The sequence below is a fragment of the Pimephales promelas genome, chromosome 14, assembly GCF_988280905.1.
Source record: "Pimephales promelas chromosome 14, fPimPro1.hap1.1, whole genome shotgun sequence".
NCBI classification, from domain to species: Eukaryota; Metazoa; Chordata; class Actinopteri; order Cypriniformes; family Leuciscidae; genus Pimephales; species Pimephales promelas.
In genome coordinates, this window is record NC_142782.1 from 30,383,788 (window position 1) to 30,399,240 (window position 15,453).

Genomic DNA, 15,453 nt, shown 5'->3' on the forward strand with positions numbered 1-15,453 from the left:
AGTTAACGGCCACCGGTGTCGCTAACAGCAAGGGTTTCTGGACTAAAAAAATACAAAAGAGGGACTTTGATATTTTGTTGCCACTTTAATTCATAAAATGAAGAAGAACCTCTAAGTTTCTGTAATTAAATAAAATATAAAAGAAGAAAATATAAAGGAGGACAAGGGAATATATATATATATATATATATATATGATAGAGTAATGATAATGGTATGCTACAAAGTTTTAAGGATCACTTTAAAACAAAAAAAGTGAAAAAGGTATTATTTCAAGGTAACGTAGTTAAATTGTACTTACTCAAATAAGAACTGAGTAATATTAATTAACTACATGCACTTATGAGAGAGTTACGGTTAGGGTTAGGTTTAGTTACTTGTAATTATGCATAATTTTATGTCATACTGTTATTAAGTACATGAAGTAATGTATATCTACATCACCTTGGCTTAGAATAAAGTATTACCGGAAAAAAATGTACGTCTTCAAGCGGCAAGCCCTTGAAGAAATTGTTTTAAAAATCCCTAAATTTCTTAAGATAAGTCATCTGAAATTAAATTTATTTAATTAAAGTATAAATTATTGAATACAACTTAAATATACTGATGATTATAGAAAATACAGTAATTAGTCAAATTAAATAAGATTTAAATTATTTTATAGAGAACCTGTTATGAGGAATTTGATTAAAATCTTTTTTTATGAATAGGCCTATATATTTTATTTACAAGTATTTCTGTCTATTGAAATCCTTTTGCTAAACAAGACCCTTTTTTGTCATGTTGTTCTTATAAAATCTCGTTGATAAAAGAACTGAAGAATGGAAATAAAAAAAATACAATCTGATGATGTTGTGAGAGAACGCAAAAGACAGTCAGTGTTTTTGTAGAAACTATATAGCAGGCCAACTTAGGTTTTTGTGCGTGCCTCTGAATATGCATAAACATGAGGACATAAATTATAATGACATATGATATGACATCTCAGCCTTATGTGTCTGATATATGTCAGTGAACATGGGTGGAGTCAGCACCAGAGAAGTGTAACTCTTCCCAGAGTGGGTGCTTCTTCCATATAAAGCGTTGCAGGAGCTCAAAGCCCTTGTTAGAACAGGAATCCTCAGTCACTTCGGCTGCAGCACTGCTATTGCTGCGTCTGGGCGCCCTGATCCTTTGCACAGCTACAGAAAGGTGAGAGAAGGGCAGAGAGAGAGAGAGACAGAGAGAGAAGACATTACTACACAGCTAACAAAGGCAGATTCGTCTTAAGTTAAATCCAGTGCATTATTGTGCATGCATTGCATATAGACACTATAGTATGTTATTGTGCTAGTCTGAATTTACAAATATTTGCATTGCAGTGATTTGTATATAATTGTGGGTTTAAATGTTTCTTAAAATTGCCAATGCAGTTGAAGACTGCTATGATGATATTGATGGAAAACTCCATTTGGTTGGATTAAATACAGTAAAAAATGAAATGCACCGTAAAAGTGGTGACATGCAATAACTTTTTCTTCCTGATTTAATGCATTCAAATTAGTTTGTGGGTATTCACATGGATTCAGTGATGTTAAATAATATATTTGACTTGAATAAAACCGGTTGATTTAGATGTTTCAAGTTTCACGGTTCCGATTTTTTCAGTGTAGGGTTGATTTGGAAAAGCTGAATGAATTCTATAAGGATTTTTGCAACAACAACAAAGATTACACAAACATAGTGTGATGTAATTCACATGTACATATAAAGTAATAATTACCTGGTATGAGTTACTGTTTTGAAATAAAATAAAAAATAAGTAATAATAATTACATGCACATTTATAAATATTTTTATTATGTTATTATACATAGAATTGTTTTTATTTTGTTTTTTCCCTGTTCATTGTAATAGCATGCAGTGTCATTTACAACAACCTAGAGTTTAAACGGAAGGAAGAGCTCATAAACGATGATCGCACATACCACACATAACCACATTACATTCTGTGTTTATACTCCTGATGCGGCAGGTCTTGCGCACGTGTCTTGTAGAGTATCAGAGGAGCTTAACAAGAGCAGGAATGTATGTAGTGAGAGTTTGTGAAGCTGAGGAGGAATGTGCTGATTGAGTGATGAGGACTAACAGAAACACTCCGCTATTGCAAAATCAAAACAAGAGTTCCAAAAGCTAAGAATCAGCTTTTGATGAACATTTATATTCTTATTTATTTAGTTATTTATTTAGAATCACTGTTCGGTGAAAAATAATTTTCTCCAAGATGATGTAAAGGAAAAATTTAAACTTTATATTTATTAAAGGAGTTGTTCACTTTTGAAAAAAGTCTTGCTGATAATTTACTCACTCACCCCCATGTCATCCAAGATGTCCATGTCATTCTTAAGTTCCGAGTCATTTGGTTCATTCAATGAACGAAACGAACGAATTGACTTGGAAATGATTCGTTCATTTTGATAAACGAGTTCGAACAGGAGAGTCACAAACGCTCATCACAGAATAGAGCAAGGCGAGCATTTGAGCTTATAAAACTCAAACTTTTTTTTTTTTTAATGAGCAATCGTTTCACTTGATAAGACCCTTATTCATCGTCTGGAATCATTTAAAGCCCTTTGAACAGTTTGCATTTTGCACTGAAAGTGTCTTTTGGACCTTGAACCGTTTGGTTCCCATTGAAGTCCATTATATGGAGAAAAATGCTGGAATGTTTTCATCAAAAACCTTAATTTCTTTTCGACTGAAGAAAGAAAGACATGGATATCTTGGATGACATGGGGGTGAGTAAATTATCAGCAAAAGTTTTTTTTTTGAAAAGTGAACTACTCCTTTAAGTGGTTTACTGAAATACAGTCAGGGGTCCTTTTTGTGATGCAATTTACAGTCTTATGAAAATAGTTTACTGTTAGTTAAGCCACAATTTTTTGTGATTTTGAATCTTTTTATTTTATATATATATATATTTATATATATACATACTGGTTGTACATAATAATATTAACAATATATTTTGAATAATAATCATATAGCCCACATAGACAAATGCATGGACACAGTTTCTATTGAAAGGCATTATGTTGTTAACGTTTGCACTAAATATTCTTTGGTTGTCTTTTTTCCCCCGGGACAGGCAGTGCAATGATTGAACTGGGCTCAGTGGAGGAGGGCAGCAGTCTGATAGATGAGCTGATGAAGTTGACATCTCAGAGTTTATGTCAGCTCGAGATTAAAGAACATTTCAACATCATTAAAGAAATTGGCCGTGGCAAGTATGGCCATGTGCTGCTGGTCACTCACCGCTGTAAAGGTACGCTATTGAGCCTTTATTTATGTATTAAGTCACGCACTGTGCTTTTTAACAGTTCTGTGTTAAACAGCACAGTGTGTTAAAAAGCACACTTTTAAAAAAAACTTTTGCTGATAATTAGCTCACCCCCACATCATCCAAGATGTCCATGTCTTTCTTTCTTCAGTCGAAAAGACTTAAAGCCCTTTAAAGGCCCTTAAAGCCCCTTTTTAAAGCCCTTTGAAGCTGCAATGAAACTGTCTTTTGGACCTTGGACCGTTTGGTTCCCAATGAAGTGTATTATATGGAGAAAATCCTGGAATGTTTTCATCAAAAACCTTACTTTCTTTTCGACTGAAGAGAGAAAGACATGGACATCTTGGATGACATGGGGGTGAGTAAATTATCAGCAAAAGTTTTTTTTAAAGTGAAATACTCCCAGAAAACAAAGTATTTAACCATTTTGGGCTTGGCTATTCTTTATTGCCCTGGAGTGTACATGAACATGGGAATCATTCAGCACCATGCCATGATCTGTATTACAGTACTATATATTAAAGTTTAGATAGATAGAGTTACTAGATGCACACTTCTGTTATAGAGAACACTCTGAGCAGTGCAGGAATGATTTAATGCTATTTAAATGAAACACTATCTCCTCTTTGACACTTCCACAGATCTTAATGCCAAGACATCATAACGGCTGCGAAAATACTTTCCACTACAAACTTCAGACTATACGTCATCTTTTTATGTCTCATAGAGCACCATCCATGAAGGCCAAAAGTCCTCTGATCTTGTGTATTTTTCACTGTCACAGGGACTCCAATGGCTCTCAAAGTGCTTCCCAAAGCCTCGACCAAACTGCAGGGCTTCCTGAGAGAATACTGCATCTCCTTGCATCTGTCTTGCCACCCCTGCATCGTGGGCTTGTTTGGAATCGCCTTCCAGTCCAACGAGCACTACGGATTCGCCCAGGAGCTCGTCACGGGACGGGACCTGTTCGCCATCATCCAGCCACGGGTGGGTGCTCACATCGGCAGATCTTTCCCTTTATTCACAGGCACTAGAAATGCTATCACTGCCAATTCACAGACGCATGGGTCTTTCTTCAACCACGGGCACTTTAAAACTCACCAACATTAAAAATGATTTGGAAACTTTTTACCATGCCGCCATCATTTTTACTACTTTTCTATTGCATTTTATATATAAATTTGTCCAAATTTGTCCCAGACATTCAGTCTTTAACTTTAACAACAAATAATAGTTATTAAACGTTTCATTAATTATATTAAATACATTAAATAAATAAAAAAGTCCTTTTTGATCATGGTGGAAATGATGCCACAATTAGTGTAAATATTACAGTAAAATCAAGATCAATATCTCATTTCAATATTAAATTGTGCATCATTTCCAATAAATCTGTAATTATGTCAAATGATGCAAAAAGTACAAAAATATTATTTATTTGTGTATATTTAATACTGAAGCCCACATATGTCAAGATGTCTGGTGTGATCATATTTTCTTGTTTTGGAGGTTATAAAAGCACTTTGACACACACCATATATATAAATATACAGAAATAAATAATATTTTTGTACTTTTTGCATATCTATATATATAGCCAGACATACTGACATGCTCTGTCTGTCATTGCCAGATAGCTTCCAAATCAATGTCCGACACTTGAGAAGGTTACAATTGTATCGTCACAGACACTATGCGTTTCCAGATGTGGTATATTTTATATGTGCATGCTTATAGAATGATGTCTGACAGATGCTGATTAAATGCATTGCAGACTAGAGATATGATGGGTGATGTACAGATTTCTTTTGTCTCAGAAACGGCCTCTGAGGGCTTTCATAACTTCCAGATACTTCAAGAAAATATTAGCAGTGGAATAAGCTGTGGAGTCAATTTACTAAAAAAATATATATATATTTTTTAAATGTCATTATTTCTACCGTAACGTCTACCATTCCAAAATTTGAGATGGTGGAAATGACATTAATCGGATCATTTACCGTTGGACGTTCTCAGAACACAAATGAAAGAAACTAGTGAGAAAAGTATATTTTAGGTTTATTTTATTATGTCCACAGTGCCATAGCTGAAGTAAACACTTGCCCAGTATGTGACTAATAAAGATCCAGACCCTTAACATGCCAGTGCAGGCCTGGAGTGACTTTAAGGATCTGGAATCCAGACCGCACGCTAAACATGTTCACATGCTTTTCGTACTGAATAACGAGAAGGAGCTACGCTTGACATATTTCGGTAATGTTCACATGTCTTAGGAAATCGTGGAGGGTGTAATGTGTGAGTAAAAGAGCAGAGCAGCTGTTTTTCTCTGTCACAACATGAGTCTCTGTTACTTCAACATATCCAGTGAAACCTTAACCCAGACGCACTGAAGGATTGGAAAGATTTAAAGTGGCAATAACACAGCAGGGGCTTCTAAACTCAAACATTCATTTAGAATGCAATGATGTTGTCTTGACAAAATTTTGTACCTGCACATAAGCAGAGTTAGCAAAATGTTATTTATATACAAATACACTATTATTCATATACAAGTAAATTACTTCAGTTCATGATGTGGGTCTCTCACATCAAAGGCATGTGTCTGATCCACTGCGCCATCACCACCATCACATATATATATATATATATATATATATATATATATATATATAGAGAGAGAGAGAGAGAGAGAGAGAGAGAGAGAGTCAAAATGTATTCTATTCAGACACCTAGCTATCCTAACTTACATAAATAAACTATAGTCAAAGAACGTATGAAGAGTTCAGATGCAAAAGCCTCTAAATGCCATTTTAAATTTTCATCTTTAATGATGATTTTTATCAAACTTGTATATTTAAGTTCAGTAATTTCACTTAAATAACAATTAATAGGTAATTATCATTGCCATTTAAGTGAAATTACTGAACTTAAATATACAAGTTTGATAAAAAATCATCATTAAAGAAGAAAATTTCAAATGGCATTTAGAGGCTTTTGCATCTGAACTCTTCGTATATTGATAAGAAGTGGAAGCCAATAGAACGTTCCATTGCAACATCAGCGCCCAGGAGAAGCCCTACGCATCTGCCATTTTGGACTGAAAGCGACTCGGCAGCGGCTCGGCAGTCATATACACATCTATGTAGAGGTCATTTTTAGGTTTAAATAATTAGGTGATTATTATTTTAACTCACAACAGTAAACGTAGCAATCAAAAAGAAGTTGCTACTTAACCAGGCTTTTCCCCCCACATAACTTGAGACAGAAGTTCAAGGATTTAATTAATTATATTACTCTCCACATTAAGTGTGACAGGTAGGCTAAGAATAAAGTGATATCAGTTCATAAAGTTATAATAACGTTAGACCGTTTCCAGGAGGTAGGCCTACACATAACGTTACATACAAAAATAAGTTATCAATGAAATAAATGAATTCAGCAAATAAATGTAATTGCCTACTAAAATGTAGCCTAAATGTTGGACAATAAATACATAACATCATATAGAATAGCTTTACAGCTACTATACTTTTTTTTGCAGTATTATCTTATAATAATGACCGTTAAAGCTAGATTATGCAAACAAAAACACACAGTCACTGTCCAAAGTGGCAATTAAAGTTATAGGATAACGGACACAGCAATGCATCATGTTTGTAGCATGATCCAGGGGATTAAAACGTACAAAATATATCAGGCCTAGTGGAGTTGGTAACTAATAATAGTAGTAAAGGTGTAAAGTTGCATAAAATGGAAATACTCACTAATGCAAGAAAAAACTACCTCAAAAAACTGTTATCTGTGCTGTTGTCCAGTCACTCCAGTTGGGGTTTTCATTCCAAAATGGCCGCCACGCTACCGAACCGAATCGCCACCTAGTGGCTGTTACCAAAAAAGCATCAGAGTTTCGCCTCTTGTTCTTCTATACTCTTTGCTATACTGTGTCCCACTAGCGGCGCCAGGATTTTGATTGTAGGTGGGCCTTCAGAAAACTGGATGGGCCCGTCCGTAAGGCAAAAAAAAAAAAAAAAAAAAATAATAATTCCCTTCATATCCGTTTCAGCGCTTTTCTGCGGCACTGTGGACAGCGACTCAGTAAGCCTATAACTTGATTGATCTCTTTTGAATGTTTAATACACAAAAAGACTGAAACGGAATTATATCTTTGGAGGGTCTCTGTTTCTCTCTCCAGTTACGGGCAGGGAACGGTCCAAAATTATTTAACTGTTTCTTATAAAGTTAGAATGACAGAAGAACTTTATCGACATGAAATAACAGCAGCACTGAATCTGACACAGCTGCTAAACAAAAACAGCAGGAAAACGATACAAAATTATTTAACTGTTTTTTTATTTATTTATTCAGAATGATAGAAGAACTGTACCAACATGAAATAATTAAATGAACAACATATCTAACCAAAGTGGGGAGCCAGAGCATGCCATGGGAGGCGTGGAGAGTGGTAAAAATTATATGCCTATAATTAGATTAAATAAAAAAGTTAAATTGTTATTATTCTGAAAAAAAGGCCTCGATTACTCTGCAGGTCTTGATGCCCAATTCTAATTTGTTACATTTCTCCGATTTTTTTTTTTTTTTTACCGTCCGTTTACACGTTCTTTCAACTTTATCCGAGTACACTTGCCATATAGCCATATCTAAAAACATCGCGCTTGCTTAAAGGGTGACCATATTTTGATTATCAAAAACCAGGACAATCGGCCCGGCAATGAGATACTCAAATGATACTCGAAGTTTACTCAAAGATGCCTTAATTTCAATAATTTAATAGGGTATGCCTCCGGATATAAATGGTTACATTACAAAATACTATCTATAACCAAAGACCAAATTCAGATAGGCTTCTCAGAGGTTATAGGCTACTCTACTCAACATGTTTTATTATGACAGGTTTCAAAAATAATGATAGAAATAATGTCTCTTCTGTATTAGAAATAAATAAATAAATAAATAAAAAAAAATAAAAAATAGCCTACCTCCAAATTGAACCAAAATAGCTCTCACAAACTTAACAAAAACCTAACTAACAAAAGTTGTTTATATATTTAGGTTTCTTCTTCCTCTTTTTCATGTTTTTCTTTTTAAATGGCCCAATGAAAAATAATTAAAACCAGGACATTTTCATCACTTTATAAAAAACAGCCACGACAAGACGTGAAAACAGGACATGTCCTGGGAAAACAGGACGTTTGGTCACCCTAGCTTAAAGGGTTAAATTCTCTTTTTTACAGACGTTTTTTACAGACGTTTTTACAGACACGTTTTACGAACGTGAAACATGCTTGATGCTAAATCTGCAATTTATGCGAAGTTCTCCAAACATTACCATGATTTTGAGGAGGAGGACGACGAAAAGTGCCATCATTGCTGCCTGCGCATGGCCGCATGCGCTTCAGTTATTGTGTGCGAGAGAAATCTCAGGACTGGTGGAAGCATATTGTGTTTAAATATAGGATTTAACGAGGAGCAGTGGGTCCGAAATTTTAGGAAGAGCAAGCCAACCTTTTTGATATGTTGATATGCGTCAACGTTTGTCCACAAACATTCACGTTTTCTCTACGGCGTTTTGTCGGGCAATCCATCCCTTTGCAGATGCGCGTCGGCTCTCGTCATTAAACCGCGGAGAAGTGGTCTAAATGCATTGACATCTGATTCATTTCCAATTTATTTCCACATATGAATGAGGCCTGAAACCGATCTCGAAATAGCCGAATGCATGCGTTTTTTTTTCCTGTTTACATGGTCACAAACACATCCGATCTGTCACAGTGTCACATTCATGAGCAAAAAATTATAAGTTGGTTACGGGAGGACTTGATGCAGAGAGGGCGGCCGAGCAGGATGGTAACTCTTCATTGAAGTAACCGCGTTACTAAAAATGGCAGGAGTTTCCTCCTCCTGCTCCTCGGAGCGTTTTTTATTTTTTTATTGCTAAATTTAAATGAAAACAAGCTGCTTTGCTTTTCCATATTACGCTTCATTTTAGCTAATAGCTACCGACTGTTTCTGTCTCATTGAAAATCTTGCGCGCCAACGTCATTCATTTCATTGGATCACTTGCTGGTGACGATGCAGCCTGTGGGCAGGCTTAAGAGTCCACACGTGAGGTAGAAGCTGCTGATTGGTTTAGAAGCTTTCACTCAAAGTTTTCCTCTGGCTGCTTATTGGATGAACTGAGAATGAAAATCCGTACGCCTGCGAGGTCTCTGCAGACGGTAATAGGAGTTACCCGCCTGGCTCAAAATGGGCGGGCCCGGACCTAAAATGGGTGGGCCCAGGCCCACCCAGGCCCAATGGTAGCGCCGCGGCTGCTGTGTCCTAGTAAAAAAATATCAAAAAATTATAAATGGTGTCTGAATATATATAAATATAAAAATATAGATTTACTTATTTTTATTTTTATTTGTCACTTTATGTCATTTATATTTCATATTTATTTTATGTTAATAAATGTTAGGGTTTTTTTTATCATTTTTGAGTACAATATAACCCACTTTTAACCAAAGTTTATTGATAAACTGTTCTGTATTTCTATTCTACTCCAGGTGGGCATCCCAGAATGCGCAGTGAAGCGCTGTGCCGTTCAGATCTCTTGTGCTCTAGAGTTCATCCACCAGCGTGGCCTGGTCCACCGGGACATCAAGCCTGAGAACATACTGCTCCTGGACACACACTGCCGGCGGGTCAAACTCGCCGACTTCGGCCTCACCCAGAGACAAGGAACCTTCATCCGCTTCATATCAGGCACGCTGCCGTACATGGCTCCAGAGCTGTGCGCCATGGTCTTAGAGGAAGGTCAGAAGGAGGTGAAAGCCCCTCCGCTCAGAGTGGAGCCCACTTTAGACACCTGGGCCTTTGCTGTTCTTCTATTCTGTATCCTCACGGGCTTCTTCCCTTGGGAGCGCTGCAACGACAGCGACGATTTCTACGAGGAGTTCGCAGACTGGCGCCGAGCGCCGGCAAAGACCCCCGTGCCGTCTCAGTGGAAAAGGTTCACACCCATGTGTATGCAGATGTTCAGGAGGATGTTAGCGCTGGATGCCGGTGAGAGGTGCTCCATTGGGGAGGTCAAAGGTTATGTGGGTAAAGACTGGGTACGAGCGAAGGATGCCAACGGATGGGTGGGAGAAAACGGGGAGGTCAGCACGTCCACACCGAGCCCTTGCAGAAGCAGCCACAGTGATGAACAGTGATGGTGTTATATGACAAATTAGCAATCAGTGGTGCTAATTGCAATGCAGACAGACGATTGGAGGGCTGAATTGACATCATTAGAGGAGTTGGCATAGATATTGCTTTTCCAAAGAACATCTTAAAGGGATAGTTCACTTTGAAATAAATTTTTGGTATGTTTTAGCTTACCTCAAGGGCATCCAAGATGTAGCCGTCTTTGTTTCCGCTGCAGTTTCAATTTTGATATTTTTAGGTCAAACCGTTCGTGTCTATCAGTCATATAATGGAGGTCTATGGTCACCACCTCAAAGAGCATGCACAGAGAAGTCCAAATTAAACATGATTTAATGACTCGTAAATGTAAGTACACATTGATGGCCCAAGACACGAAACAAGCGATTTGTGTGAGAAAACGAACAGTATTTATATCGTCCATGTAATCTGAAGGTGTGGGCGCTTTGTGGCTGTGGTTACAAGTGGTAAAAACGATATAAATACTGTTCGTTTTCTCACACAAACCGCTCGTATCGTGTCTCAGGCCATCAATGTGTACTTACATTTACGAGTCATTAGATCATGTTTAATTTGGACTTCTCTGCGCATGCTCTTTGAGGTGGTGACCATAGACCTCGATTATATGACTGATAGACACGAACGGTTTTACCTAAAAATATCAAAATTGAAAATACTGCCCAAACAAAGACACCTACATCTTGGATGCCCTTGAGGTAAGCTAAAACAACCCAAAGATTAATTTCAAAGTGAACTATCCCTTTAATAGGTAAAGACACTCATTTGCCACAGTACTGAATTATTGCGGACTAAATACAATTTAGGCTGCTTCGACAGCAATTAATAATTAATTGACTTTATAAAAGTAAATGTATATGCGGTTATGCCAACACTTCCGGTAGACGCTTCTGCTTTGGCGTTGTTCAGCGGTTTCTTCTTCCGCTCGGCGGACTGTGAATATCGAAACTAGGAATCGAAATTTTAACTTTTGAACGATTCCGGGAAAAATGAAAAGTTAGTCCCGGTTCCAATCGATACTCGATTCTCGATACCCAACCCTAACCGGCTACACTCCTTTTATCTCTGATGCAGGTATGAACCCACACGCACAATTCAAACCTCTACCTCCACACAAAATTTATGGACACTTTCAGGAATGATCCAGATTGTATTATTTTGTCAATCAGTTTTTGTTTCTAGCTTAAATGAGAGTCCGAAGAATACAAAGACAACCAGACATTAAATGTACTTTAGATGAGCAGTAGATTTTAAACAACTGTTGTATTTTACTCATGTTTCTATCAAAGTCTATTGAAATATCTATGACAGTAGGCCTATATATTTGTATAAAATGTGTATAGATTTCATATCAACCTGTTTGTTTTGTTTGCTGTGTGCTTATGAGACCCATGTCACTTTTAAAGCCTGTATTATTAAGGATAAATCTAGTGTTAGAGTGTATTAACTAACATAAGTAATAAAACATTTTTAGTTCACATGTACTTAATTATAAAATTCAATAATGGCTGCTTATGTCAAAGATGGTGGTGACAAAATTTCAAAGCTTTATGCCAAACATTACCTGTGTTAAGGAAACATAATATCAGATGACTGTTCCTTTTAAAACATTTAACTTCAGAAGGCTATTTTATGTCAATTTGCTCTAAAAATGAATATAAAACTGCCCTTAAATGTCAAACCTACAGATGCCCTGAACCGCAAGGTGAGAAAAAAAATATTAAAACGACAGTTATAACGAGATAAGTTTCCTTTTTTTTTCTCTCACCTTGCGGTTCACAGCTTCCGTATAACTATTGATTTACTTAAAAAAAAAAACAGATCTGATGGGCTTTTCATAATGCTTGAGCAAAGAGCTTGACGAAGGAAAGAAAACGTTGAATTAGCATTAAAAGCAATTCAGTTTAAAAATAAAGTTTGCTGTAAAAACATATTGTTGGTTTGACTTAACCAGGTTGCCTTCAAATTTTAAGTTCATTGAAATGGAAAAATTAATAATATTAATACAATGAAGGAGATTGATTTAATCATCAGAAACTCAAAATACTATGTTATCTGAACTACATAAATTATCGAAGTTAATTTGACAACAGAAAAAATGTTGTAATTACAAATCATTAAAATATTTTTTATTTACCCTTGAAATATGATTTGACAAACAAGCACCTCCACAACCTCCCTTTAAAACTTTTTTTTGTTGCTGTTGCAAAATGCACTTTGAATCCCCTTCCAAGTCACTGATGGCCTTTGCTTGTAACCCCAGTAATTTATTACAGTACATACAAACACAGAGAGCACTAACCTTCTCTGTTCAACATTCAGAGACCTCCTGGCATCTGTTGCAGCTGGTGTGGTATTGATGGATTCTGGGCTGGTGTTTGTTTTAGGCCCAGCTCTAGAGAAACCGTCCCGGTGGGGTGTTGTCACGCTGGGGATTTGAACACAGCACTTCTGAACCTTTGCTTTGCAGCATATTTCGAGCGTTACACTAACCGGGATAATGTTACCGCAGTCCCTATGCGCTGGTCCAATCAAAGACCTTCATTACTAAATACTCTAAAGCAGCCAAAAGCCCATCATGTGGTGAAGGGTTTAACAGCTTTCATTGAAGCTCGACTCCTCAGCGATGACTCATAATCTGTTTCGGTTGTTACTTCAAGCCAGATTCTTCTTACAGAGCGTCTGGCAATAACAGCCGTTTCGCTGGTCACTTTGTGCTAACGGACACTGGTTGTCAATTAATGTAATGAACTGTGGTTCCTCTGCTTGGACTCCTGTGCAGGACTATTATCGTTAACTGAAGCATTTCTGTTCATTCAAATAAAGCTGAAATAAAGTTGGAAGAAAATTAGTCCTGAAACGCATATGTTGGGGCTAGTGACCCGTTAATATGTTGAAATTTGGGGTAAAATCATATCCTATATATTGTTTTGTTGTATAATGTTTTAACAACTCATCAAAATATTTACCATATTTTGCCCCGGCATTGAAATCAGGCATATATAAATGTCATAAAACACGTTTCCTACAGGTTGCATGTCTGGATCACTGAATCTTTGCCAAGTTGTAAGTCCAACCTTTAATTTAAACTGATAATCGTTTGTTTTACTCATGTTTTCACAGTTTCCCGATTAAATCCAGTCATTCAGCAGCAGCTCTTTTGCCACTCAGTCCGGCCTAGGGAGTGTGTTGTGTTCTTGCGGGAAAGGGACGTCCATGAATACCCTCTATTGCTCAATCTATAACTGCAAAACCAGGAGTAAAATAAACGATAAATGTTGCCAAGCAATAACCAAAATAAAAAAATAAAAATGAAATGACAAAAGCACATAATGAAATAACTAAAAATGTAACTAACATGAAAACTAAACAATTTAAAATAAATAATATTAATTAAAAAAAACTATAAAACTAAAATAACAGTACTCCTGTGTGAACTTGAGGAGATCATTCATCACTAAAAATCCCCAAGACATTTAGGAGTTGAAGAAAAATGCTAAATAAAAGTGTCATGTGAGTCATGCGAGCAGGTTCAGACATTTTAAGTGTCGAACTTTTTTGGAGGCCACTGGAGCAACAACGCTGACCGATATACGGTGTCAGTTCCTGGAACTCTGACACCTGCTGAAATGGAAATGAAGTTATCACACTGCACTGCACCAATACGAGGCTCTAATTGTCTGATATATCTAATAAATGCCACTCAGAGGTGCAACACAGACGAGCACAGGTGGACTGCGTTAGTGCTTTAAACTAACCAGCATGCAACGCATGTTAAAAATGCTCTTTGAGCTTCTGTACTTTGTTGACAGACTCGACAACTTGACTTTTATGTGTTTTACGATGACACTAAAATATCATCCACCGCAGTGGCTGCAGTTAAACCAGTCACAACTATATTTTACAAATCTTATTATCCCATAAATGCAACAGAAAGTAGGCTATATGATATGAAAGGCCATTGCATTCAAAATGGTTTGTGCATTGCAACTGAAAGACAATTCATATTTGTTGTGTTGGTGAATTGTTATCATTAAAATATGCTAAGTTGGTGCTAATGGTTCTTATTATTATGAATAATAAGTTGTGCTGTTGTTTTTTTTTTTTTTGTTCTGGAAACCATATACGTTTTTGTCAGAATTATTTGATTAATAGAAAGTTCAAAAGAACATTTATTTGAAATATAAATATTTTGTAACATTACAACAATCAATTTAATGCGTCCTTGATAAAAAAGTACTAATTTATTAAAAAAATATATTTTTTTGCTTACCCCAAACTTTTGAGCAGTAGGCCTAGTGTATCATAGTTTCCACAACAACATTAAGCAGCAAAAACAGTTTTCAAAATTGATAATAATAAGAAAAGTTTATTGAGCAGCAAATCTCAAAAATAGAATTATTTCTGAATAATCATGTGACGCTGAAGACCGGAATAATGATGCTGAAAACATCAAAGGAATAAATAAAATTTTAAAATATATTTAAACAGAAAATTAATTACTTTTAATTGCAATCATATTTCACAATACTGTTTTTTTTTTTTACTATATTTTTGAATATAATCTCATGCTCGCCCTGAATGGCGAGCATGTGATTACTTAAAAAAAAAGAACTAAATTATTTGAAACTATTTGCTGTCATATAATGTGGGGACATAAAAATCAGCCAGGACCCCTCCACATGACATCACTCACTCCAGTATCCCATAAGGCTTTGAGGGCCAGATGCCATGAAACGGCGGCTGAAGAACCAATGGATCTGCGTTACGGTTATTTCCATCGGCTCATGCAGCGCTACTGCTAATAAATCTTTGCCGTTATGGAAAATCACAATCTCACAGCCAACAACTGCTTATACCACCAATCCACAGGCATGTTTGTGAAGGTTATTTCTGCTCTTGAGTGTGTGT

The 15,453-nt window shown here is 36.3% G+C and overlaps 1 protein-coding gene across 1 annotated transcript; it reads left to right on the forward strand.

Moving 5' to 3' along the window:
- Window positions 1-1,083: 1,083 nt before the first annotated feature.
- On the forward strand, window positions 1,084-11,015 carry LOC120474819 (serine/threonine-protein kinase SBK1). The gene is made up of 4 exons (XM_039665439.2): window positions 1,084-1,190; window positions 3,127-3,303; window positions 4,103-4,305; window positions 9,885-11,015. The coding sequence occupies exons 2-4, from the start codon at window positions 3,135-3,137 to the stop codon at window positions 10,530-10,532; spliced, it is 1,020 nt and encodes a 339-aa protein (XP_039521373.2). The 5' UTR covers window positions 1,084-1,190; window positions 3,127-3,134; the 3' UTR covers window positions 10,533-11,015.
- The last annotated feature ends 4,438 nt before the right edge of the window (window positions 11,016-15,453 follow it).